The sequence below is a fragment of the Haemaphysalis longicornis genome, unplaced genomic scaffold (assembly GCF_048455015.1).
Source record: "Haemaphysalis longicornis isolate Haplotype H1 unplaced genomic scaffold, Haemaphysalis longicornis Haplotype H1 scaffold_5, whole genome shotgun sequence".
Taxonomy (NCBI): domain Eukaryota; kingdom Metazoa; phylum Arthropoda; class Arachnida; order Ixodida; family Ixodidae; genus Haemaphysalis; species Haemaphysalis longicornis.
In genome coordinates this window covers 110266820-110294802 of record NW_027526385.1, presented here as the reverse complement: position 1 = coordinate 110294802, position 27983 = coordinate 110266820, and the positions used below count along the sequence as shown (strand labels likewise).

The following is a 27983-nucleotide window of genomic DNA, read 5'->3' as shown; positions in this document are numbered from 1 at the left end:
CTGATCGGTGAGTTGGTACATGTTACTTCTAGCACGAGTTCTTTTAGAACTCAGCTTCAAAACTTCTCATTGGCTACATTTGAAAAGGAGGGCACCTCGGATTGGTCAGCAAGTTGGGGAATGATTGAGAAATAGAGCGCGACTTGGACAACGACGCAAAGGAAGAACGACAGGACAAGCGCTCTTGTCCCGTCGTCCTTGCTCTGTGTTGTTGTCCAAGTCGCGCTCTATTTCTCAATCATAATGCACCAGTTTGCCCGACAGCTGTGTAATGAAGTTGAGGAAGCTTACGATGAGCGCAACAGGTAGTTAAGGTAGTGAGGGAGGCATGAATGCATATGAACTCTGGAAGTGGGTGGCGCCTAATTTGTAATTACTTCTGCCACATTAAAGCGAAAATTGTAAGTGCTTCATTCAGTGAAAAATCGCCGTCGTGTGACTCACCAAAATGGCCGGGGTTTAAAGAGCACATAAATCAACACGTGCGTGGTCCCTTTGTATTTAAACCCGGGTATTCGAAGCAGCAACGTGACGCTCTGCCCACTGTGCTATTGCAGCAGGTTGCGAGTGACAGAATATTCTCATTGTTATGAAGGGGTTAGTCACCCGATTCATAAAATTGACTACGGTGATTTGTTAAACTGCGAATCGGAAACGTAAAAGTGGTAAAATAGTGTGCCGCGTGACAACTGAGCGTGATGGCAAGTGAGTAGACCAGGTGCACACCAGCCGCGCAGAACCGTGATTTTATGGAAACCTGCGTGTGCAAGTCAACTTGCTGAGGCAATTCACGTGGTAAAACGAGAAATAAAAAAAAAATTTAAGGCGTTCCACCCAACCTGAAAGCTACCGGAAGTGCAGAGCAGTGCGCCGTTATCCGCTCACTGCTACCACCCAATACAACTCAAATTTCCCGCTTCCGTAGCGCTCGTGCGCCACCTGCCTGAAACTGCGTCAGCGGGAGTTCTTTTTTTGTGCTTGCTTTTGCTCCCGCACATGCCGGCGTTGCACCGCAACTTTGTTTCGCTTACTATCGTAAAAAACCAACCCAACGACCGTTCCTAACTAAATGAACGCAGTGACTGCCGGTTAATTACGTATATTTTGCCTCAAATGTACTTGCAGTCTTTTTAATGCTGAACAACGGGGAACGCTTTATAAACCGTTTGGTTTGGCTTGGCCTATATATATATATATATATATATATATATATATATATATATATATATATATATATATATATAGACAGCAATACCTTACAGCCAAGCCCACCGATTTAGGAGAATTTGCTCAAACCAAGCCGACTTTGACTCAAACTGTCGAGAACTCAAGACCTCCCTCCTGAATAAAAAATACCCGGAAAAAGTTATCGACGACGCTATTGTCCGAGCCAACCAATTAGACCGTAACGAAATCTGTAAGAAAAAAGCCCCGAACGGGAACCCGCAAACTAACTTAGTTTTAACCCACTCATCCTCCGCTCCAAGAGTGTCAACCGTGCTAAAAAAACATCACAATATCCTAATGCAAAGTGACCGCTTAAAAAGCATATTCCCCGAACCACCACGCGTTGTCTACCGGCGTAATAAGAATTTAGGGGACTTTCTTACTAACTCTCGTATCAACCGACCGGCAACTACGGGCTGCATGCCCTGCAATAAACCCCGATGTAAAGTATGCCCACACATGACCACTACACAGCGCGCCACCAGCACGGCTTCAGACTACTACGTAAATATAAAAGGTAACTTTAACTGTGACTCCGCTAATATCGTATATCTTCTAGAGTGCACTGTTTGTAGGCAACAATATATCGGCCAAACTGAAACGCCCTTCCGAATACGGTTCAATAATCACCGCTCTCATGCAAAAAGCTGCCCTTATTTGCCCCTGTTAAGACATGTGAACAGTCCCGGGCATGCATTTGAACATCTTAAAGCAACGATTTTAGAATCCGCCTTCAAAACGCACCACGACCGCGAGGTTCGGGAATCTTATCTCATTTATAAGTTTGGGTCAGCCACACTTGGAATTAATGAAAGTTACGGAAAATTAACGTGCTTATCCCTCGAATAAACTTAGCGGCTTCATAATTTTTATAACTATGTTCATTATTCCTACCCTCGAGTTTGCCATCAGAATTCGCAGAAACTCTCCTAATACAGCAGCTTTGTTAGCTTAATGCGGCTCAACAATGCCATTTGTCCGGGAGAAGGAGGCCTCGTTCCCACCACCACTTAAGAATGTTTAACTCTTTGTGATCTATTCATGTATAACCTTTTGTGACCCTACCTATTTCCTGTTCGATTGCTAGCTTCTGTGAAATGCTCTTTTGTGTCCCCTATCTATTCTCTTCATCCGCGGGGGGCACACCCATCTTCGCTTTCCCTAGAACCAGTCTCCCCAGCCACTGAATACCTTGCTGTATACTTTTCCCTTTCTTTACAAACCGCGGTTAACCATTTTCCCCCATTGTCTGAACTTGCAACCCGCGCGGCATACGTTGACCCGGCATGGTGCAACCTTGAACGCTGCATTGTTAACACGACCCCTTTTTCTCTCTCTTGCTCCCCCCCCCCCTTTTTTTTTTTTGTTTGTTGGTTGATGTTGTAACGTAGGCGTAGCCTGACTGTATGCACACTCTCCATTTGCGAAACATTTTCCATTCCTTCTTACAGTTTTATGCAAACCTATATAAGAAATCTGTTCAATGTTTGCGACACCACAATCATGTAACTTTACTCTGATGAAGGCAAGTCCCATTGCCGCTACGTAAGTAAACATTGTTTGTTATTGTTCTTGCTGTGTATCCGACTCTTTACTTATACTATTTCTGCGCGCTTTGTGAGTTTATCTTTCTCTAGATTTATATATATATATATATATATATATATATATATATATATATATATATATATATATATATATATATATATATATATATATATATATTTGGCTTTCTAATCTAAGCCTCTGGGTTACGCCGGGACGACAGCCGCTACGACGGAACACCTTGTGGCTCTACTTGGGTCCAGCGAGCGAGCTACGACGAGAAGGCGACCCCTAAAGTGCTCTGCACTTAAAACGAAGAAACAAACGCAAACATGGTGAAAAAGAAACGGTAGGAGTAATTCGTGCCAAAAGACAAAAAAAAAAACGAAAGCGAGAAAGCAGACGAAAATACGATGTAGCAATGAAGTTAAGTAGCGTTAGGCTTTCGCCGAAGAAGCCCGGTAGCAGACTTAAGTTCCTCGAAGGAGGAGGAGGAAAAGCTAGTTAACTAGTTAATTGAGTATAACAATAAGTGTCCTTCTCAGCCCATAAAGCCGCGAGCCAGCGCAGCAGCCTGGACGCGAGCGATGAGGCGTTCCTGGTCCTCGAAACCGTAAGCTGGCCAGCTCGGGCTCCCTGTGCTCAGGTGGTTTGGCGCGTAGGAGAATTACCATACTAGGTAGTAGGTAGTGTTCGGGACAAAGCAAGAGGGGAAATTGTAGGAGTAAATTGAGGGGGAGGTGTAGTGGTGAGAGCGGGAGAGAAAGAAAAAACATTTATTAACGAGCGCAAGTGCTGACGTCAGGGCATTCACCAGAAAGAGGGCATCGCTAGTGCCCGGTGGGGTCCACGGACACTACTCTAGATTAGTGCTTCTTCCCACTCTTCTTCTGTTACAAAATTACCGCGCGGTAACAGGTTGGTTGGTTGGTTGCCTCAGACCATGACACATACCCACGTGGGGGATTGGCCAAGAAGCTTTGTACCTAATCAGGATGTGACCTATATTAACTTCGGTCCCAAAATTTAGGAAAGGAAATACAGAACAGAAAATGTTTTTTTCGATTTCGGCCACGGAAAGCGTTTTTTACTTTCACTTCAACCAATCATTCGTCATCATCATCAGAGAAAGTTGGCTTTGCTGCATGGCGTCTTGACGTACAACGGTATTAGTGAGGACACTAAAGCTTCGCTTTAATAAGTTGCGAGTGCAGATGTGACGTCACTTCAGAAAGACGGCGGGAAGCTTATAACTCAAAATAACCCATCAAGTGAACAAATTCGTGTGAATTTGCTTAGCATTGCGGGAGAACGCGCCGCGTAAACAATTTGTCCGGATGCTGACATTTTTTAGCCCGTTCTATGTTTAGACAATAGCGTCGCACACTTCTGGCATATGTTAACATTGAATGAAGCTAATGATACCAACAGAGAAATGAGGTCATCTCTGTGGCTTTTATAACCAATCATGGTCTAAGCATTCAATTTACCCAGCATCCAGAATTGGAATGAGGGGATTGGGGTGGGTTAGTAATGTTTATAGACACGTTTTCCGTCTCTGTACTTGTTGCTGTTAGTGTTTAGCAGTTAATAGGGGATGAAAAATTTCGCTGTTAAAGGGACCCCGAAAAGCTTTGTGAAGGTGGCAATCAAATGCATTCAGGTGGTAGAACACATAACGGGTAATTTTTGAGTCAAGTGTGAGCCACATACGTTGTACGGATAATTTGTAAACAATTTTTGAAGATCGCCTTTTTCAGCCAATGAGCGCGACGCCGCGGCGAGCCGACCGCGGCTGACGCAACGGCGAAGGCGCTTCCTGATTCGCCCAATCGCCGGCGAGGTCGGCCGCCGGCGGCGTCACTGCCATTGGCTTCCGGCTGCTCTTCCTCCTTCCTGCGCGATCCCGAGGCAAAGGCGGCAAAGGCGGGTCCGCAGCTATTGACGCGTGCCTAGGCGCAGGAATGTAGCTAGCGCAGAACGGAAGTCGGTCGTCGCGATGTCACATGGCTCTTTCCAGTGTTTCCAGCTGCTTTGAAGGAAGCAGAGAGGGAGGAGGAGTCGATCGGCAAGTGGGGAGAGGTGCATTTGATTGCTTCTGGCACAACTAATACTGAATGTAGATCAATAATTCCAACGGCATTGCATCGCTATATTGGTGCTACGCCACAATACAGGCCTTTTGTGACTTTTACAGCAGGCTTTTCTGGGTCCCTTTAGTAACTTACAATACGTACAATGAAAAACAAAAACGAGAACGTGCTTAAAACTCTTCAAACCGGCACCAAAATGTCTGTATGAAATATGTTTCTTTAAAGGAATGTGCAAAAGAATAGAATTATGGGCTTACATGGGACGAATAATGTTAGCAATAACACTCAGGGAGAAGAAACGAGGTACTTGGATTAGAGAATAAACTAGAGCTGACGATATCATAGATCAAATAAAGAAAAATAAATGGACTTGGGCTGGCCATGTAGTGGGACGAACCGAAAACCGGTGGACAATTAGGGTAACAGGGTGGATGCCAAGAGATACGTCTAGTAGAAAGGGAAGGCCGACAACACGATGGAGGCATGAAAGACGGAATTTCAGGGGTAAACAGTGGACTCGATTAGCACAGGACAAGAGTGGTTGGAGGTCAATGGGAGAGGCCTTCGTCCTGCAGTGGACCTGAGCAGACTTCTGATGATGATGATGTCTAATTTCCAGCCAAACACAAAAGAGACATAGGCCATGGTGGAAAGCAACAGAATAAGACATGGGGGCTCTGAGAAGGTATTGGACAAGCGTCAACCTTACAGCCTTCAAACGTGCCAAAGTTAAGCGTAGGTGGGTACCGGACGCAGAAAAGCTGGATGGTCGGAAACAATATCTTTTTTCCATAAATTCGTACACCGACACCCACAGGCAGGGCACAGCCAGCGGGGGGGGAGGGGGGGGGGGGGTTCGGAGTCAGAACACCGTCCGAAATTGTCTAGCACCGCATCCCTCCATCCCCCCTGTTTTTGCCCGTTAGTGCTGTTTTATTGCTTTCTCCGTCTGTACATACCGAATCGATATACTATAATGTAAAAAAAGCAAGACGGATGTCGGTTTGTTAAATCAATAAAATTACTAAAATTGTGTTGGGGTGCAGGATCTGTTTTTTTAACGGTGGCGTAAAGAAAATATTTCTGGCTACACCACTGCCAAGAGCGAGTGGCAAAGAGTTCATAGAAGAACTGCGAGTTGGGCGTGTTTGTATAAATTCATGATGGGTACAGCGCAAAAAAAATCTCGGGCAAGAAAGGACACAATGCGGTGCGCTACTAGCAACTGAAAAGTTTAATCGTGATCACACATACATATATACATACACTCAAAGCCACCGTCATCACATCGTGCACGTTACAATACACCACCCCCAAGATCGCGGGGAAACAACAAACAAAACGCTGCATATAATCACACGACACGTGTACAAACCCAGAATAACGACACTGCACACTCCATCAACGTTTCTACAAAACAGCAAACTCAGCGTCTGATTACATTACAGAAGGCTGGTTAGAACATGTATTTCCTCCTTTCTTGATGCGAAACGCTTCAATTATCTCTCTTGTGGCCCGCTGTCTGTGTTTGTGAAGAATGATTGTGTGTGGCAACTCAGGACGGCACGTGCGCACCCCGGGGTTGTGGTTGTCACCAATGAGAGTGTGGTGAATCCGGACGGCCCGTGCACTCCATGCAATGCATGTTGTTGAGACGGGGCATCCCACCGCAGTCACCAATGTTGTGACTCGCATCCCAGCTTGTCACCGATGTTGGGAATCAGCCATCCCGACGCCGTCACCACTGTTGCGACTGTCTATCCGAGTGCAGTCACCGGTGTAGCGGCGTTGCCTTTATCCGCCCGCTATCGACGCGGCGCAGTGCAGAGCGATGAAGTTCTCGAGCCTACGAAAAGTTGAAGCAACATTTATATACCGCATGTACAAGGGTAAGCAAACGTTACATGGCTCGCACAAAGGCGACAGCACCTCTCCACTCGGTGCCTCCGAAAAGTGCCGCCGGAGAATGCCGGCAATAAGTGCCTCCGAGCGGGTTTTTATACCCCTGAAATTCCCTTGTCGCCCCGAGAAGTTTGAATCGCTCCAATCAGGACTCTCGCTCACCGAAGTTTGAAATCCGATGAATGGTAGAGAAGAGGTGATTCAGCCAAGCCGCCACGATGGGGAAAGCGAGAGCGACGCCCACGCCGTCTACACGAGCTCGCCTCCATGCGAGCAGCGACATCTCGGTTGCCGGTCGTTCACCCAATTCACGATTCGGCCGAACCGCCGCGACGCAACAGGAGAGGCGACTCTGTGGTGGTGCAAGTTTGGGCCTGTCGGCCGCGGGCGGTTCGGTTTGGTTTGGACGAGGCATGAATCGGCCCCACTGTCGACGCGTCGCCCCATGCAGCAAATTTGGGCTGGGGGCTCGGGCACATAACAATGTATAAATGGAATAGAAGGTGGAGGTTATTGGGGCATGGCCTGGGGTCTTCTGGCACTCCCAAATGTGGTGGTACAGTGTACCGGGCGTTGGACAGAACTTGCAGGTAGACGGGTATTGGGTGGGGTAAATCGCAAGGAGTAGGGTTCTGTGGGGGTACGTATTTGTTTGCAGTCTTCGAAGGGTGGTGGCTTCTGCTCTTGTTAACTGGGTATGCGGATTCGGGAAGTTTCGAAGTGGACAGAACCATTGATAATGAGCCGGTTGACGTGAATCTCAAGTTGTTTAGATATGTAGACGATCACCTGTTTTAGCAAAAGATACCCAAGATTGTAGTACGCTTGTAAATATCATGAAGACCTTCGAGAGAAAACGCTTGGGCCTTGGGTGCACGTTTGAAGTCCCTAAGCAACGTGAAAGTAAGTTTTTGGATATAATAAGTTTCTGCGCCCCCCCCCCCTTGTTCGATGTATCATTCTAGATTGACGAAGGAGTTACGTAGCTGTGAATCGGCCCTTTCAAAACATACCGCTGAATAAATCCTGCCACATTATGTAGAAAAAAGTGTCGCCGCCCAGGAAGACCGGTTGAGAGCAGCGGGGCACCCAGATGAATCTGTTCGTTCGGATTGTGAAAAGAATCGTCGCGAGATTCAGCAGGTTCGAAGCACGGCTCGATGCAGGGAAAAAGGAGCAGGATTTCAGACGGATAACTTAGCGGTCATTCTATACCGACATGGTATTTCCCGTTGCCTGAAGAAAGTGGCTTCAAGGTATGGCGTGCGCGAGCGTTCTCAGCCCAAAACAAATTGGCTAAGATTTGCCCAGTGGTGCAAAGGTTGGCGAACAAGACAGCAAAAAAAAAAAAAAGAAAAGAAAAAGAAAACGGAAGGCTGAAGAGTCAAACATGGTGTAAAATTTCTAGAGTGCCGTAAAGACGTTGTTTACAATATTCCTTTCAATTGTAGTAAGAAATACATTGGCCAGACTGGCCGCTGCCTTCACGTGCGCCTACGCGAACATCGCAGCTCTCGTTGACCGTGTTCGCATTTAGACATGTTTTGCAAAGAATGCACGGGCAGTCCGGGTTCGCCACACACTCTCATTGATGACAACCACAACCCCGGGGGGCGCTGTGCCGCCCTGAGCCACCACAAACAATCGTTCTTCACAGACACAGAAAGCGGGCCACAAGAGAGATTATTGAAGCTTTTCGCACCAAGAAAGAAGGAAATACATGTGTCAGCCAACCGTCTGTCATGTTATCAGACGCTGAGTTTGGTTCTTTGGAAAAAGGGTGATGGAGTGTGCAGTGTCGTTATTCTGGGTTTGTACACGGGCCGTGTGATTACATGCGGCGTTTTGTTTGTTGTTTCCCCGTGATCTGGCCGGGGGTATATTGTAATGTACACGATGTGATGACGGTGGCTTTGTATATATGTATGTGTGTTCACGATTAAAGTTTACCGTTGCTAGTAGCGCACCGTCCCGTGTCCTTTCTTGTCCGAGGTTTTGTTTAAGCTGTACCCATTATGAAAAAGGGTACGCACTCCACACAAGCAGCCACTCTGTCATTCGTTTGTAGAACAGACATCACGCTCGAAGATCTGGTGAACACGCTTGGCAAGCATTTTGAATATGTGCGCAGCTCTTGCTACGACACATCGCAGTTAATACAACAGAAAATGCAGCTGAATGCCAACCTCTTCGACATAAGAAAGCGAAAGGGAAGGGCTACAACTCTTTACTTCCGAAACATGAAGTAGATGCTGCTCTTTCGACCAGAGTTAAAGCATCTTCAGGGGCTAATGAATGGATGTATGATTAAATGAATTTACTTCGAAGGAAGACGTAGAATGTCTTGTGCGGTGTAAGGGGAGGAAAATGAGGGAGAATAAAGCAGTGGGTGGATGGGGTTAAATACCTACACGTATCAGCCTAGCACACAGACCCCTTGGTTTAGTCCATCTATACTAGACCGGTGCGCACGGCAAATTACCACACTGCCATTAAGGTTTATTTCACATTACTAGTATGCGTTATCCATTCTTAAGGGATGTGAGTAGGTAGACACCTATGGTCAGGAACCATCCCAGAGACGGTGGCATATAGTGTGCCGCTCGGCACTGCACTGGGGCAGGGAAGGGTAAGAGGGGGAACAAGTGTGGTGCCGCCAGTCTTTTTTGTGTCTAAACGGACACGAACATACAAAATGATGAAAGAATTGCGTTCAGGAAAGCACACAGAAAGTAATATTTTATTTAGAAAACAAGATACAAAGATGGACGTTTCACAACATTGTGGAAAGAGCGCAATATTCATTCCTATTTTGAAAGAGGGAAATGGGACATTTCTTAGCTAGAAGCTATAGTCAAGTCGTGCTTGCCAGCTGCTTGTGCAAGCTCTTGGAGAAACTGAAACAGGCGGCTCCTGTACTATTTGGTGTATAATGAAATCTTAGACAATGGCCAGGCAGGCTTTCTAATGGGCTGGTCCGTGAATGACAGCCTTGGTGCCTTCGAGGGCTATGCGAGAAATACGTCCGTCATAAGCAACATGGCATGCATGTATTTTTCGGCTTGGACAAAGCTTATGACAAAGCATGAAGCCATGGTATTAAGTTTGATTTCATTTTATTCTGTGTCAGCGCAGCATTCCCAGTGTAACTCAGAATGATTTCACCCACAACACATTCGAATCGCGCCTGGGAAATGTTTAATCGAGGACATACGAACATAAAACCGGCGTCCCTCGAGGAGGGGTTTGAAGTGGTACACTCTTTATCGAAAATAACACCTTAAAAATCAATTTCACCTCTCTTTTAAGCAATCTACGTAGACTACTTTCACATACGTTTGCAATCGCGTTACATGTCTCTTCGCGAGGGGCAAGTGCTCCTTGGGTTGCACAGGCTTTCAAAATGAACAGACAAAATTGTTTCAAATTTAATGGCGAAAATGTACCTGTGTCGTGCTTACTAGGCAACGTGGTATCCGGCGAGATTGTCTGCGTCACTCGATGGAACAGTTATCCCGGTAAAAAGAATTCTTGAGCGTATTACTCGATGAGAAGTTAACCTTTACACCCAACATTCGAAGACCAATTAGAAGGTATTAAAACAATACACAGTATGAAAATTCTGCCCCGGTAGTCCCATGGAAGGGACTACTTGCCTACTGATCTTTAACAGCGTTATTACGTCGATAGTGTATCGCAGCATAGTCTGTCAGTAAGTACCAAAATCGGCTGCTAAAATGTTAGTATCCGCACACAATTTGGGTCCCAGATTGGCAAAGGGTGCGTTTCGAACGAGCCCAATACCGGGTATATATTTTCAGTACAATATGTGGTTTGAAAACCAACGTGAACACACAGCCTCGTTTTATACAGTTATGTCAGTATCACAATCAGAGCATCATTTAAACAGACTAAAAAAATACACCTCGACAGACATGTTATTGAAGCAGCCCTCACTTGCTCAGCCATACTTATTATCTGTAAATATTCTCACATCTGCAAGACATATCCCTTAGTAACGTTTGCAAAATGGCCTTCAGTGATTAAATTGGCCATTGGAAAGTCTCTCCTGCACTGAGCGGCACGTCTGTCGTATAAACTGATAAAAACAGTGCTCCCACTAACCCTTATGCAGCAACAATTCTTTATCCTTCAAAAGCACCTTCTGCGGTAACATGTGCTGTATGCTCATGGAACCAATTCCGCAACTTCGAAGGCGCGAAACAGATGTTTCATCATTTAACAGAGGAAGCCTATGATATCGTGTTGGCTGTTGAATATATAATACGAAACAAGGCACGTTAATCAGTAATATACATTATACACACATTCGCTGAGTGTTGTGAGAATATTGTCTTTATGAACGCGTAAGAAGCATTACGTTTTTAATTTCGTTATCACATCTATCAACTTAGCACATGCATCGGGCCTCAAAATGATCGTCTTATGGCAGCGTGGCATTGCCGCATTATTGGCAATGAGGTTGCAGACCCGACTGCAGCTACCATTGCCCTTCGGAACAACGTAGAAAATATTTTGGTACCGTATCAAGCTCTCAAATTGGTTATTCGAAAATGAACTCAGTGAAAAATGGCAGCACGACTAGGATGCACCAGTCGGCAACAAACTGCACACAGGGAAACGAAGAATAGGCAAATACGAAACACAAAAGCAGCACACGACACAGGCTATAAAAGTTGCATTTTGCTGTTTAAGGGTAGACACACACATGGAACACATTTTTGCCTTTTAACTACACACAAATACCAAGGTGCACGAGATGTGAAGCGGGCGACTGCCCTCCACGCCCTGGTTGACGGCGCAGAACATGACGCAGACGGACGCCGACATATTTTGAACTGTATACTCCCTGCACGCCACTGCAAGCAGCAAAGTTTCTTTCGGTCGAGTAAAGGCGTTTTTACCTATTTATATCGTATTGGCTTTACAATATAGTTCCCCGTGTGTGTGTATGTGATAATGGTTGCATGAAGATGCCATTATACATATTCGTAGTGTTTTAGTACGGGGTTCCAAAGGTCTTCGGGGTCGTGGGTTCGATTCCCGGCCGCGGCGGCCGCTGTTCTGATGGAGGCGAAAAGCAAAAACGCCCGTGTGTACGAGATTTCGGCGCACGTTAAAGATCCCCAGGTGGTCAAAATTAATCCGGAGCCCTCCACTACGGCGCGCCTCATCGCCTGCGTTGCGTCGGCGCGTTAAACCCCCACAATCAATCAATCAAAGGTCTTCGGATTGATCACATACACACACGCAACGTGTTTTGCCAATGACCATGGCCACTGACGCCGTTAGCTCATGGGTTATTCCCAAGTTAGCATTGCCGTCACGGTTTCACATTTAAGGAACGCAAACAAACCTATAGGCACCCCTGGTATTTTATTGTTTATCGCTTATGTAGGAAGCAGGGATTACAGTGCCAAGGTCGACAAGATTACGATACATTTTTAGCAGCGAACGCTCAATTGATCTTCGGCTTAAGAGTTCTTTAAGCTTTAAAGAGGCAGGGATGATGAAGCGCTTTGAGTGGACAACCATGCAGCCACGCTGATCGAATCTGGCAGAATCTTCAGAGGATGATCCCACTTCACACACCACAGTTACAAATTTCACTTACACGCGCCCTCCCTTCGCGTGTAAGTGAAATTGATTGCTCAATTATTGAATTGCAAGAATCGATTTCGTAAGTTACTGCGTCAACCGTGAAAGGGTAATAAGCATGGTTCCAGCTGCACAGTGGTGCGCAGTTTTAGGTTTAACACTTCGCAGCGATTTAGATTTGGCAAGAACTTTGCCGTCATCTAGAACGCAGATGTAACTTAACTGGTGACGCGTCGACGCTCCGATGGCACAGTGAGCGCGAAAAGCTGCCACTCTCGACGCGTGCGAAGTACGCATGCGTGACGGTTACCCGCTCGGCCGCTACACAGCTCTTATAGTAGCGAATGCAGTGCAGGTTCGTTCTCCTTCTGAGTGTGGATATACACCTGTAAGCATTCGAAAAACTTGGTCAACACATTGTGTTTCGGAAGCCTTGTCCGAACAGGACCGTCTCATCGGATATCGCAACATTATCACGTATTATCTTCTTTCCCGTCGGAACATACTCAGTGAGATAAATCCTTACTTTAGAGTAATCTTACGTGTTGCGCAAACTCCACACGGGTGTCTTCCCCAATCCGGCACCCATTACCCATAGCTACCCCAACCTTTAATCAATTGACGTTCTTCACGCGCATACTTTACTTTTTGAAGTCATGACCTGCTGTTTCTTGAAAATAAGAATATTGAGTGATTGGCTAGGTTTTGAACAAACTTTGTTTTTACCTTGTGCGCGAACGTCGGCTTCTCAGCTTCGTACAGCCTAGTAGGGACGCCACATCCAAGTAGAGCATTAGAGTTTAACAACACCACCTAGCGATATTTTGTTCCGTAGCGATTGCTTTTACATTTATGAGCGGGATTTATACAGCTTGGGATACATGCGTTTTTCATGTCTCCAAACAAAAACTCCTGTGGCTGTGCGTGTCCTTAAAGCGCGAGGCGTTGGGAAACGAACACCCTGGTGTGCGTGCTATTACAACGTGGTCAGCGCCAAAGTAGCACACCGTTTAAACCATGATTGGTGGCTCGAGCTTATACCTCTCATCACTTGGATATGCATTTGGAGTTGACTAGTTATCCATATATGCACCACTTTCAAGGCTAATACAGCCAAAATAAAAGTGTGTGTGCTTATTCGTTTGTCTTCCTTAAAACTAACCACCGTCAACGCTCAACGAAAGCACAATAATTTTCTCATACCTTTCACCTGAATTCTGTCATCCCTATCTCGTAGGCGAGAAGGCTTCGTTGGCCATCCACATCTACGGAGTGAAAACGCTCACATTTTTTTCTCAGTCGGCCATCACAGACTTTTGCCTGAAAACCAGGCACAATGCAACAAATTTGAGGACTTTTGTGTAGCAAAAGTGGAGAGGCCCTATCCCCGTAGTTCACTTACTCATTCAATGCAAGGCACTTGACACAACACGACGCAAACACTTGCCACTACTACACAGACTACACATCCCCCAACACCTAGCGTTTTTCCTCTCTGATGATCCTACTTTTTCTGTCAAGCGCAGTTTTACGTATTTAGTAACAGAAGTTAAATTTTTGGACATTATTACACACCTCGCATAATCACTCCCTCTCCTTATACACCAGCCATCCTCATGATCTTTTTCTAATTTTACTTTTGTTCTTGCTGACTTATTTTAGTGTTTACGTTTCCACCTCTCATACATAACTACTGTTTTGGCGCTCTTTGCCACAGTTGGCCTTGCGCCATTAACATCCAACCATGATCAAATTTAAGAATGCACACTCTTAGAATTTCATGTAGGGTAGCCAAAATGGTGCCTCTTCGCGTCATGTTCTTTTAAGTGCAGGAGTCGATCCCTGGGCATAATGGCCGATGCTGCTTTCTTTTTCTGGGCCCTTGCACAAGCCATCGCTTCAGTAGACCTCATCTACAAGTACACGAAACACTTGGTTTGGAGGCGCTCTCTTTTCTGGGAATGCAGGATAAACTGCAGAAAAAAGAATGCTCTCCCCGTCGTCAAGCCCAAGGCGTATGCAAGTTCAAAATGGCGAGAACATGCACCATAAAACGCCAAAATTGGCTTGCATCAGACTGCCTGTCTGCAACGTCAACCGTCATGCGCTACGGAGAATAAGGTACACATATATTTCTCATACATTGTTTTTTGTTAAATAAAGGTGATAGCTTTAACCACTCCATTGGATATGGCAAGTTAGCGCTTACTGCATTATGATATTTCTATGAAATATGCAGTGGATGTAACGTTCATCTAGTATCGTATGCATTGGTTACTTCTTTTTGCATTTTCCGAGCCTTTATTAACGTCCATTTCCCTGTCTATTGGAGTGTTTTGAACTGATGTATAGCTCTTAATCAACAACATTCTCAAAAACGAGCAAATGTACGCCATTGTCAAGCTGACACGGACACTTACACTGACTCAGTTACTGTAAAACTAATGGCAGTGATTGCAGTGATAATCACAGAAATGTGTGGCCGAAGACTGAAGAGAATACTTCCTTGTCGTTGCGGTTTCGAACAGGCGGTATAAGAAAATGCTCGTCTTTTCGTTTAGCACTACGGAAAGTGTCTGTTCCAATAAAACAAATATTCAGCCTCTCCATTTGTGTCAGCTGGCACTCCACAATGCGGGTGTTTGGGCAGAGAAGAAAAAAATGTGCAGCTGTGAGTGCAAAGGGTTACCGCTAGCGTTTGTTCTGGAAACACTTTGACCTTTCATGAGCATTTACATGTTGATGCTTTGTTTATGTGTGCGTTTTTATCGCCTGCGTGCACACGCGTAGAGATTTAACCATTCGTATGAATTGAACAAGAGACCAGAAAACACGTCATGCCTATGGCTGCACGATGAGCGAAGTGTTAGTTCAACGGGAGGGAAACGCCGATCCGGCAAAGTCGACCGCAGCAATGTCGACCGGGAGCCCGGAAGCCGAAGAATCAACTAAAAATGTGTCTCCTAAGCCGGAAACATACACACAAAGGTAAGAAAGAAGTTATTTTTAGCAGGAATCCGCTTGAAGAAAAAGTGCATGACGTTTAAAGCGAGGCCTCCTGAGTGGTCTGTATCGACATATTTATAAGAAGGGTTGGTGAAATACGAATCTTCACTGAAAGAGTGTGCTACAGCAGACACGGTTAAGAAAACAGGAGGTAATAGAAGTTTTATGATGCCAATAGAACTTTTAGAACGCCTGTAAAATCAGGAAAAGGGAAGTGATCTGCAGCTTTAATTATCGCACAGTGTAGTTGCGATGTACCTCTTAGGCACATTAGAAGCGCGGACTCGTTTGATGAATTCCATGGCGAGGTTTTTGCGGTTTTTAGTGGAGTGAGAGAAGTGGGTACAGGGGAACGCCTTGTGGCACACCTTGTATTTACTCTCCATACTGGATGTCCACTGACAAGCTAAAAGGTGGAACAAAAAACTAACTTTAAGGATTGAGTAGAATTCACGTGGAGTACCTAGTACCGCCCTCTGTGCTTCCACTTCCGCACACTTGTAAGTCTATAGGAAATTTGCCGTGAGAACAAATACGGATGTGGTACGAAGCTAAGAGAAGGTCGCCACAAAACTAAACTTTTAAATGCTAGTCCCCGTGAAGTGAGGTCAAATTAGCTCATACATTGCATCGAACCGACCATAGAAGAATGCAGCAAGCTTGTTGCAAAATGCAGCAGTTCCTTGCGTCGCTGCTGTATGCCGCGGGTTGCGTGTTTTCTGGCAACGTGGCAGCTCGGATGCTCGATACGAGCTAAGTGGTGGGGAAAGAGAAGACACGCTGCGAGCTTGTCTGCTCACTACTTTCTTCCTAATTATTATTTCTTCACTATTCCTGCTTTTCTGTTAAGTTGCCGCGATATCTTCTATCGGCTCCCTGTTAAAGAAGCAATGAGCTAGCTCTGCACACTATTCGGAGGAATATAATGGCTGTTACACACAACGGTTTTACGTTATAAAATTACTGGCTATTTGTATTTGAGTATTTGAGTTCTATGCGGCTTCGAGTGTTTACGCTAATATTGACACTTACGGCACCACGAAAATATTGTTACAGCTGTGACGCGTGCTTAAAACGAAGCAAAGATGTGGGCTCCATTTGCAATGTTTTCCACACACGTACAGGTGCCCCAAAAAGTAAACGGAGCACGGCTTCGTGAAAATAAAATCATTTCCCTTCTATGCGGCTGCCAATCGAGTTAGAATATCCGTGGCCCAATCTTATTTAAGAATGACTTCCTTTAAAATTCACTTAGAAGTTGCTGGTAGGCACATGGCAAAGAAATCACCTCAAAATCTCGAACACGTGCTCCGTTTACTTTTTTGGCGCACCTGTACGTGTTATTCAGGTTAAAGCAGAGCGAAACAGTGCTGCAGACAAATCTAGGTCGTCGTATTGCTAAACGGCAGGGTCAAAAGTGAGAAATGCAGCGAGAAATGGATCTCGTCAATTGAGAAGTTTAAGGAGCAAACTAAGGCAACAAAAGTTTGATGTGGGCGAGTTGGTATTTACTGCTAAAAATTAATCACCGTGTTGTGAGTTACGTGTTCCTCTCGTCCCTGTTTTAGCACCGATTAATTTTTAGCAGTTGTCTAAGGCGGACGTAAGATATATTTGCAGTGCATCACAAACGAATCGTCGATGTTTTTGTGTTAGGCACATACTGCCACAAAATTAAAACTTTCTATGAAGTTTCTCGTGAGTACAGCCTTCTGTTACATGCTAGCGCAAGTGTTCTTTCGGTATAGTAACGTGAAATATTTTGCCTTCACGTGGCTTTAACTTAATTGATTGTATGCTATTTGCTACATGGCACCTAACTAAATGATACCTCTTCCAGGTCAATATGGCAGATCGCCAAAATATTCCTCTGGATTACTGCTGTTCCTATCGCTATATACCCCTTATGGAAATTCGCTATTCATGAAGAACGTAAGTTTCCTAGCAACTACCCGAATGTTGGACTGTGGGAGGCAGCTTCGATGACTATCTGAACCATTAATCGAAGATGGTTCAGCGTCCCAAGCCTTCCCTCGCTTCTTTCACAGCTTGTATTTCTTTGAGAAAAAATATTCACGCTAAAACACGGCCATGCTCAGATACCTCTGAGTCAATCTCTAGGAAGCATTCGAAGCCCTTTTGTATAGGATTGTTCTTCATTATATACAAGGGAGTGTGACTGGGTAGTTGGACAAGTTGATATGGTGCGAGTGCTTTAGTATAAGGCACCTTATTTACAGGAAGTGAATGAGGGCCGCAAACTTATGTGCTTATTGTTTCATGAGCCATTGATATTGGAGGCGGAGTCTAAACTAAACAGTAATGTTTAAAACCGAGCTGGCCAATATAGATTGATTAGGCTGTCGTGAATGCAAGGGTGCCATTCGTAGCATAAGAAAATGCCCAAAGCGGGAAAAGAAGCAGCGACGCCGCATGAACGTTTCCCACTACATTTCGTGGCATCACTAATAATGCATGGTGAAGCCCTGGATTGGTGTAGCTCGCCTAAGCGTTTTTCTGAGAAACACTGGGGCAGCGGGGCCATTTAAAGTCACAATAAATGCATGCAGAAATTTCAGCTGTTTATACTGTCTTTAAATAACACAAACCTCATCTAGCAAACAGTACTATAAAATTCAGAGCCTTCCCATCATGTGAAGAGAGAAGCCTCGCGAAGCTTGCGCTGTGGTGAGATTTGCTGTGTTGGGGGTCAGCTACATTGCACACTTGTTATGTTGAGGACATGTGTTATGCTGGGGACATTTGTTATGTTGGAGGCAATTTTCGGACTCACCCTGATTCCCTTTAATTCGGATTTGCCTCTAAACAGAGTGCGTTGCTGGAAAGGCAATTTAAAGGTGATAGACTTTCTCGGGCTACTTAAACGCAGAAATTTTGGTCTGTCTGTCTGTCTGTCTGTCTGTCTGTCTGTCTGTCTGTCTATCTGTCTGTCTGTCTGTCGGTGACTCGATTCATCCACTTAGCTAAAGTGAAAGGAGAATTGCGCAACAGTCTTATATACCCGCAGCCAAGTCTAAATGTCCAAGTCCTGTGTTAATGTTTATACTTACGCAAATATGACAGATAATCAATACATGAGCGATATTTGCAGTGTTCCTTTATTAAAAAATTCACGGATGCTTGGATTTTGCGATAGCAAACAAAATCAACTGCAGAAAACCGTTGCCTGCGGTTTCCCGCGCTGCCTGGTGGCATTTAAAAATATCAAGCGGCAACAGCAACGAAAAGTTCCACTGGATAGGTTCCACGTTCCACTTGGAACGCTCGTAGAGTAGGGCAACGTGGTTCTATAAACGTTGTAGTAGGGTGCCTCAATAAATGCGCGCCTCCCCCGTACGGCAGCGCTGGCATCCAGGCACCCTACTTGGAACAGTGGAACGAGGTAAATTTAAGTTGACTTGAGTGAAGATTTAGCTCGTTATCTTGGGAGGAACGAAACGGCAGAGGAACAGCATGAGAGGTGATCGGGAAAGAGAAGGGAAGCATTTACTTGCCAGGGGAGCGAGTTGACTATCGTCTTTCGGTGACATTTGCAGCGAATGGAGCAGATACGCGGCCAATATTTTTATACGGGCAATATCAGCCATCATATATCTTGTGCGAAAATATGGAGGCTCGAGGACCTTTTAAACTTTTCGTGATTTTTTCCCCAAACTCTGAAATTTTTTCTGCGGTCTGCGTCCGGAGGCGACCTGATGGATCCTAGTCACAGACAGCCTTGCTGTAAAAGTTACATAGCATTCAATGTTCCTGTACTTTTAAGTAACTAGGTAAGTAAGTATTGTTGATTAAGGCGGACTTAGCCTTGCATAGCTGCCGGCAATTGCTCCGCCTAATCGTCCCCAATACCATATCAAATCTCTCAAAGTCATCACACCTCACTTAGTCCTAAAATAAGACACACAATGCGACACAAGCTTGGTGGTGTCCCTGAAGAGAAAAAAAGACGCTTTGAAGCTGTATAAGGTGAACGATGTGTGATGATTGGTGTAGGCAAAGGGCAGTGTGACAGACCTGTAGCTCAATCAGAGCGGTAAATGCAGAGGATGGGGTGCCGCGCGGTAAAATAATGGGAATCCAGGAATTACTGGTAATGAAATAAATTGTCTCTGGTTGCTGGTGGCTTCAAAGCAACCCTAGTACGTTTTCTTTTTTCCAGAAGCATGACTTCTCGAGTTTAAGCCAATGGTGTGAGCAGCAATTCTTTTTTCTTTCTTACAAACTTTGTGAAAGTGTCCTGTGGCTGCAGAAAATATAGGATTCGCGAACTTCTGTAGAAAATAACAGCAGCGTATCTTCTTTCATGCAGCTCTACGCTAGTAATACCAGGGTTAAAAAAACGGGCGCCTGATATCGCAGAAGAGCCCTCAAGGCTTTTTGAATTTTGTGCCAACGCCACCGTAGCGGGGGCCCCTAGGAGCGTAACAGAAGAGGGGTGCGGGACGGATTTTGGGAAGCGTACCGGCATAAGGAGAACGTTTTGTTACAGCGCAGGAGGTGTTCCAGACTTGGATAAAAGAAATCAAAGTTTTTTTTTTTCAGAGAAAGATGGTTAAAACGCGCAGCCTTCTGCCATGCAACCAAGGTCAAAGTCAAAGATCGTAATTCAAGCGACTAGGACCGCATCGAAATGGCGCAGTCGGATAGACGTCAGCTTCATAACGCGAGGAACGACGGTTCGATTCCGACCGCGGGAAGCGTTTTTCTTCTTTTGAGGCGATTGATGTTCCTTTGTGGAAGCCCATCACCATGTGCCCTCCCGTTGTTGAAAGTTGGCTTCCCCTGCAGTGCGTTTTTGCGTTCAACGCCACCAGTGAGGCATTGAAAGCTTCGCTTTTATAAAAAGCATTGTCCGTGGCCCGCCCATTTTCTCGCGATGCCAATTGTTCTGTCGCAATTCGGAAAGATGCGCTCATGGAGCCGAGTCGTATGAAGCGCTAATTGGTCGAGCGTTCCCCGTGCTATCCGTGACGTATGAAACAAAGGAAGCTTGTCCCTTGGGCAGTTTACCGAGAAATATGCGACCTATTTTAAGGGCGGAGCACTTAACGGGCTCGCCTTGTCGGCGTAGCTCGCTGTGACGCTCGATGTCAAGCGACTGCCGGAATCAGGTGGCGCAGCGCAATAACGGACCCAAGCAGAGACCGGCGTACTGTCGTAGGGCGTCCCGTAGAGGCTTCGAAAACGAAGTGGTTTAAAGAGTCATAACCGTTAAAAACTCGTGAACAGCTGGCCCCATCGTTTAGCGCAAAGAAAACTGGATGCACATTTGAGGCAAAATATACGTAATTAACCTCCAGCGCCAGAGTTCATTTAGTTCGGAACGTTTGTTGGGTTGGTTTTTACGATAGTAAGCGAAAAAAGTGGCAGTGTAACGCCGGCACGTGCTGGAGGAAAAGCAAGCACAAAAAGAACAGAACTCCCACTGGCGCAGTTTCAGGCGGGGGGCGCTAGCATTGCGAAGGCAGGAAATTTGAATTGCATTGGGTGGTAGCAGCAAGCGGATAACGGCGCTACAGCCCATTATGGCGAATCACGGCTCTGCACTTCCGACAGCTTTCACAGTGAGTGAAACGGCTTCGATTTTTTTGTTGCAACGAAGCAGCTCGCCTAGTATTTCACGTCGTTTGGTGCAGTTCACAGAGTTTGTTGCAAAGCACAAATATTTGCAGAAAATTCTCCCAGATCCGGCTTTCAATATTGTGAAGATTACAATAGACGCCTCAAAATGAACAGCCTCTTAGTTATGGTCTACTAGTATTTATTAAGGTTTAACGCTCCGCCGGTACACAGGTGATGATGCGTGCCGTAGTGGAGGGCTCCGGATGAATTCTGATTGACAAGTAAAGCTGTAGAATTCATCTGCAGATGAAGTTGGGCTTAAACCACAAGACCGTTCTATCAATTCCACCCTCCTTGTTGAGGGCTGGTAGGCGTTTAACAGAAAACTGTTGTAAGTAAAACAAATTGTCGCGTTGTAAGTTTTTTTTTTACCGTGGTTTGGTTGAACGCCGTAGCTGCATCAACAGCACTTTATGAAGTCAGTTAAGGTTTTTAAAATTGTAGCACTGTGTACGAAAGACAAAGGGTTTTAGAATTGCACTCCATGAATTGTATAATCGCGTTTATGAGTTACAATAGCATCAGGTCAACTTCAACCCAATCACGCGTTAAATGCCACCGGTGACCGAGTTCTCGGAGAAGCGGCACCGTCTGAAGTTCATAATCTTCAACCCTAGGCTGTCTAGCGAGTCATCATGGCTCTGGGCAGCCAGGGGGACCCCGGCGACCCTTTGACGGGGAGCGGAGGGCCCCTAGCCGGGTTGGCTACATCTGCGGTGACGACTCCGGCCAAGCCATAAAGATCTAGCAATATGATTTTATTCGCAGGCCCCAATGAAGTGTTACCAATCTAATCCAATCTACCGATGTCTCATATTTAACCCAGGCGCACGAGACCGTGAGAAGCTGAAAAAAACAAAATTCAGAGCAGTCGCGCTGGGTTACCTCCCAGCCAACGCCGCCTGTATAAACATTGCCTAACGCGTGAGCGAAAAATGGCCAAACAGCCACTCTCCTGTTGCTCTCTCCTACCCTTCCCCGCTCCGTAGCCTTCCAGCGTGCTTTCGTGTCCGCCAGCCAGCGCCGCTTCTCGGAAACTATGAAAAATAGTAGAAAGTTTGTTTAGCGTTCCCAAAGCGGCGCTCCTACGCCTTCTTGTTTTTCACCATGCCTGTCTGTCTTGGTCTGTCACTGATAAAACTTCCTTTGTCGCGAAGCAAAATCCCTTGCGCTGCCGCAGGCTGATGCCGGCTTTGCGCGCTTTTCTACTCGGATCGCAGGCCCTGAAATTTTCTGAGTGGGGCATCCCACCTATATCCCCTCCGCATTTAGGTATTGTTTTGACCCCGCTGTTCACACTCCGCATCGGTATACGCACTTCTAAAATTGAGGACTGTACTGTAGAAGCGCCCGGACAGCGTGGCGGGATCCCAGCTGCTTATCCTTTTGTTTCCTACAATTTTTTTTAAGTTTACAAGCACGTGATATTATTGGTAAGTAATCGTAGAAGTGAGCGCCTGAACAACAAACGTGCACGCAATTTTTTCTTCTCTAAATACTCCAGAAAGAAAATTATCAGTAAAATAATGTCTGCCCCATCTGAAAATATCGTTTTTCTGTTAGCTATATGTCTACCCGACAATCAATATGTTCTTACACTATTTCAGCCCGCCTCCGTCTTTATCTTTGGAAAAATGCAGCAAGTATGAAGAGAGCGACACGTTGAACGAGATCCCCAGTGCGCCACAGAACTAGCGCCCTGTCGCGGCTAAGATGTAAGCGAAACGGCCCTTGAAGCCCAACAGGCAAGCTGACAGACAGACGTCGTAGAAGTGGGTGCAGCGTTTGCGAGTCGCGAGCAGTGACGTAAGGCGAGATGTCCGTCGGCACGCGCCACATAGCGGATCAGTGCGTGAACTAAGCGTCCCTACATTTCCCATTGAAAAGCGCGCGACGCGTCAGGCAATGTTAATACAGGCGGCGTTGTCCCAGCCAACGGATAGAGTGGAACGATTTACGATAGCGAGAACCTTTAATTGGTGAAAAATCAGTCGCGAAGTTGTTTGTTGCTTAATTAAATACAGATTTCGCCACTCGTTTTCAAACGTGAACTACTTTGAAACTCAAAATATCAACTTTACTTCTATGTTCTGCGTACGATTCTTATTCCCCGTTGACCTCGAAGATGTAGCTTCGCATCACAAAGATGTTACTGCCCATTTAACGCAAAAATGTAGCTTTTCATAATCAAGTAACCACCTTTGTTGCAGATATAAACCTTCCCGGAGAAATGAAACGTGCATTCGCCAAAAGTCCTTATGGGCTGACGAGAAAGCAGGTAAGATACGAAGTTGCTACAATACAACAAATGACCTAGTTTTTAACGACTAGTGATGACTCTAGTAGGTTTGACCCTTGAAGTGGTAACGACAATCTTGTCGCAATATAATTTATTTCGCACATGGCGGCACCAGTACGTAAGGGTGCAAGAGCGCGTTGACGGAATATTCAATGCGGAGGGCGAGAGAGAAAAATAGATTGGCAGAGAAAAAGAGATAAAGGGAGAGAGAGATAGGCAAGTCAGATATATGTTTTTATTTATACACAAAAGAGATCACCCTTACTAGGTTGTGTTTGTGGTGTCTGGTCCTGCAAGGTACGAACGTTGGAATTAGGGCAACATTGACATGGTTAGCGGGAAACTAAGCAGATTTCTTAGTGATGATTGAAGGAGCAAATGATATGAGCAGAAGCTTGTCGCTAGCAAAAAATCAGTTCACTATTGAGTTTTTGCGAATGTAGTATTTAAAACTTCAGTTGCGAAGTTCAGAAGTTGGCTTTAAATTAATGCAAACAACGGCTTCAACCGATGATGAGGAAGGATAATTTTACAATAAACTGACTGACGGAAGAAGAGAAGAAGCGGTAAAATCTACTTTCAAGTGTGTGAAAAAGGGGTACACTTTTGAGGGTGTCAAGTGAGCATCAAGAGTGTCCGTGCTATGAGTGCGAAGAGCGTCAAAATATTTTAAACCCTTTGTCCAAATCTTCTAGGCCAACCCTAAGCCTACTCGACCACAAATAATTGAAGGAATAAGCTTTAGTTTTAAATGTGTCCGATATATTTTAGGACCGTGAGAAACAAAGGTGGTTGCTCTAGCTTTCTGGCATAAAACATTTCAAATTACTTCGGGACGTAATCTTGTACATTGAAATTTTTTTGGTGCCGGTGCATTCCCGGCTTGGCACAAAACATTTTCACAATTTTGAAAATTTTGATAATTTTGACAGTTTTGACAATTTGGACAATTTTGAAGATTTTGACAATTTTGAAAATTTTGGCAGTGTCAATACATGAATAAGGACCGTCAAGAAGGAGTGAATAAATGCATTGCTTTTTTCTAATTTAATTTTTCTCGCAGGACATCTCGAATACGGGATGGCAGATCACACGGGACTTCTTCGTGGCAACTTGGAAATGGCTCGTCCTGCACCCCTTGCTGGCTAGGCTTACGGTCCACTTTGCACCTTCGGTGAGCACGCAATCGATGGACGTACGCGGGAACGAAGCAAAAAAAAAAAAACGTATTCTGCAAGTGGGGACTAACCCCCATTGCAGTTGGCGTTGAGCGCCATTCGGTTCCGTGAAAGCAGAAGCTTGCGGACCTGCCTGTTCCGTTATTTTGCAGGGATATGCGTCTGTAGAACATGAGAGAAAAATGGCTCAAAGTTTTGCAGTGGTGTGTAACAAGTGTATATCCTAACGCCATTATTTATAGAACGTTCGTCGGCAACCGTATACGTAATACCTTCATAAACGTTTTCATCAGAACGTAAATTTGAAGCTGGAAAATATTTGGTGCAAAAGCACCGCATTTAATGGCTATGCTGTAGCGTACGTCCACTCTACAATACTAATGGCAGTGTCAGAGTCACGCAATTAAAAATTAAGAACAAACCCGGTTTTTTGTAATTTGCGATTGAGCATACTTCCTAGCCAATTAGCTGAATGAAACGTGGAAGGACTGAAACTTTGCTTAAGCGGTCAAACATGGGGCTGTCCGTTTCACTATCGCATCATAGGCATCCTACCATGTGTGTAACGCACCAACTCGAACCGCTTGACCCCAGAGGGCAGCAGTCAGGTCACAGTTAGCTAGTTGGTTGTGACTGCGGTAAAAAAAAGAATAAGGCGCTAAGCAGACGAGAATAAATATGTTTCTATGTTCGTCCTCGTCTGCGTAGCGCCCTATTCTTTTTTGCCGCTGTCTTGAGATATCAGTTGTGTCGCTTTAGATAAGCCTGAGTGGCTTGTAGATTATGAACTGTATGACTGTACATTACTTCCATGAGTCTGCCGAGCCCCTGTGCTGTGAATGAGCACGTACAGACCCCACAAAAATGCACTACTGTGGGGACTGTTTTAAGGGGAAATTTAAGTGTCCTGAGATTAATGTACGAAATCCCCGGAGTCTTATAATATTACCATTTACGTATGTGGCGAAATGGTGCCACATCCTCAGCTACAGACGGACAGGCGCGTTTCCTCATCAATTACAAATAGTTATGCTTAAACATCTAAAAATATAACTGCCCTGTATCAAAGGGAGATACCCGCCGAGTTTGTCCAATACTGCTACACAATTTGATCTCTTTTGCAGATGGTGCCTGTCTTTTACGTCGCCTATTCAACGCTCTTCGTGGCGTCACATATATCCTGGCCATCTGCGTTAGGCTTCGTCACTCAGCACGCCGTGTTTTTCGCCGTAGCCAGCCTGCGATTGCCCGTGGCCTGCTACGCCACCGCCGTGGCCATGATACTCCAAAAATACTTGCTGCCTATGAACATGTTGAGCGTGAGTTCCCTTTGCGATATTCACGCAAAAGTATTTTAGGGGGGCCACAGAAGTCACAGAAGCTGACGCCATAGGGAACGGATAAATACCAGATAAAGCTTAGCAATTCACTGTAATGAACCCTTATGGGAAGGATGTTTTATTTATTTATTTCTAATATACTACCATCCACCTGTTGGCAGCCAAGGCAGGAGTGGTTACATATTGACACATTCAGCACTGTGGTGCAGCGGAGAACTCGCGTGGTACAGCGAAACACGTAACCGAACAAGGGAGACAAAGTTTTCTGAGCAGAAACCAACAATCCGAAAAAGAATAGCGCGTAACATAGCCGACAAAAGCACTCTTGGTTAAGTACATCCATCACAAAGGTTCCGGAGCAGGAACAGGCAAAAAAAAAGCGCATAATACGCCAGAAAACAGACTGTTGGGTCGGTGCACCCCGGCTTCCAAGAAAATACACACAAGTTGAAATGTACACAATGTTTGCCCAACGTGAGGCGATAACGCTCGTTGGCGTCTTGCGGGCCCTGTTTGTTAAAAGTTTAAACTGATAGATGATACGAATGATTCCGGGGTCACAATTTCAGTGACAGCTTGTCGCAGCGCATTCCAATCCGATATTGTTCGTGGAAAAAAAAAAACGGTGAGCATTAATTGGTGGAGGGCATTTCGATTGTCGGCATGTTTGTTACGTGTTTGACGCGATGTATTAAACTGCATGTAGGTGTTAAAGGCTATTCCTAAGTTATTGTTAACAATGTTGAAAAGAAATTTTAGGCGGTGTAGTTTCCGGCGTGCCTGTAGTGTTGGAAGTCCTGATCGGGTACGTAGCTCTGTAACTGAAACACGCCTGCCGTACGTGTTGTAAATGAAACCGTAGGCATTTGTTTTGAATGCGTTCGAGATAGTGTATGTCTGCTTTCGTATGGGGATCGCACACAACATCTGCATATTCCAATGTAGGTCGTACTAAAGATGTGTATGCCAATTGTTTTGTTTTGCTTGTGCAATGTTTTAATCGGTGCCTTAGCAACCACAAACGTTGAGTAGCAATTGATGATATGATTGGAATATGTGTGTTCCAGCTTAGATTTGAAGTTATTGTTACATCTAGGTATTTAAACTGGTTTACAGTTTGGAGTGCAGTATTGTTCAGTTTGTAAGGAAATTCGAGGGGGTCTCTTTTACGCGTTATGGTCGTTTGGGCACACTTTTTTACATTGAGGCTCATTTTCCAGGAATTGCCCCAGTCAGTGATAGCACTTAGATACGTGCTGAGGGCAGTCTGGTCCTCTCTCGTGCGAACAGGAAGGTACGCAACGCAGTCGTCGGCAAAAAGCCGACAGCGCACTGAAGATGAAGAAGACAGATCGTTCAAATAAATCAAAAATAAAAGTGGACCCAGGACCTAACCTTGAGGAACACCAGAGTATACGGGGGCTAAGTTTGACGTATTATTAGCAATGTGGACGTACTGACATCTGCCTGACAAATACGGATCAAGCCACCGGAGAATTTTGGGGTTAGCTAATAATTTTCTTATTTTAAACAGCAAGTGAGAATGGGAGACACGGTCGAAGGCTTTTTCAAAATCTATAAAAACTGCGTCAATTTGTCCGCCTTCATCAAGCGATTAAAAAAAATCGTTTGTAGTATGAATTTACTGCGTTACGGTTGAAAACCCACGCCGAAATCCGTGTTGATTAGGAGAAAAGAAGTAATTTTGTTCCAAGAATGAGCTGATATGTTTGAAAAGAAAGTGTTCCATCACTTTACTTGCTGTGCATAAGAGAGAAATCGGCCGGTAATTTTTAATATCAAATTTTTAATATCAAAATTAATATCAAACGGGGACGGCTTTAGCCTTTTTCCAGTCTTCTGGAACTTCACCTCGTAGGATGCTTTCTCGAAGGAAGGAAGGCCCATGCCTCTGTAACGGGCAACAACTTCGCCCACCAACACGCTCGCGAACTGGCCCACCGAGCCCCAGAGGTCACCGCAGCTCCGACGTCACTTCTCACCTATCAGGAAATTACTCAATTTTACCGGACCACCAGACAAAATTCCCGTGCCCTCACCCATCCCTCAGCAAAACTCAGGAAATAACACTCCGACAATTACAAGCAGGCACGTACGTTCACCCGGTTCG

General features: G+C 45.2%; 1 protein-coding gene across 1 annotated transcript in view; it reads left to right on the top strand.

Annotated features, from left to right (window-relative positions):
* The first annotated feature begins 15200 nt into the window (after window positions 1-15200).
* LOC144139369 (protein-cysteine N-palmitoyltransferase Rasp-like) overlaps window positions 15201-27983 on the top strand; it is a 36834-nt gene continuing 24051 nt past the window's right edge. The window contains exons 1-5 of the mRNA XM_077671735.1: window positions 15201-15374; window positions 17233-17324; window positions 23246-23313; window positions 24398-24508; window positions 25637-25831. Of these exons, the coding sequence (XP_077527861.1) occupies window positions 15241-15374; window positions 17233-17324; window positions 23246-23313; window positions 24398-24508; window positions 25637-25831 (600 nt within the window). The 5' untranslated portion in view covers window positions 15201-15240. The remainder of the gene's footprint in view (window positions 15375-17232; window positions 17325-23245; window positions 23314-24397; window positions 24509-25636; window positions 25832-27983) is intronic.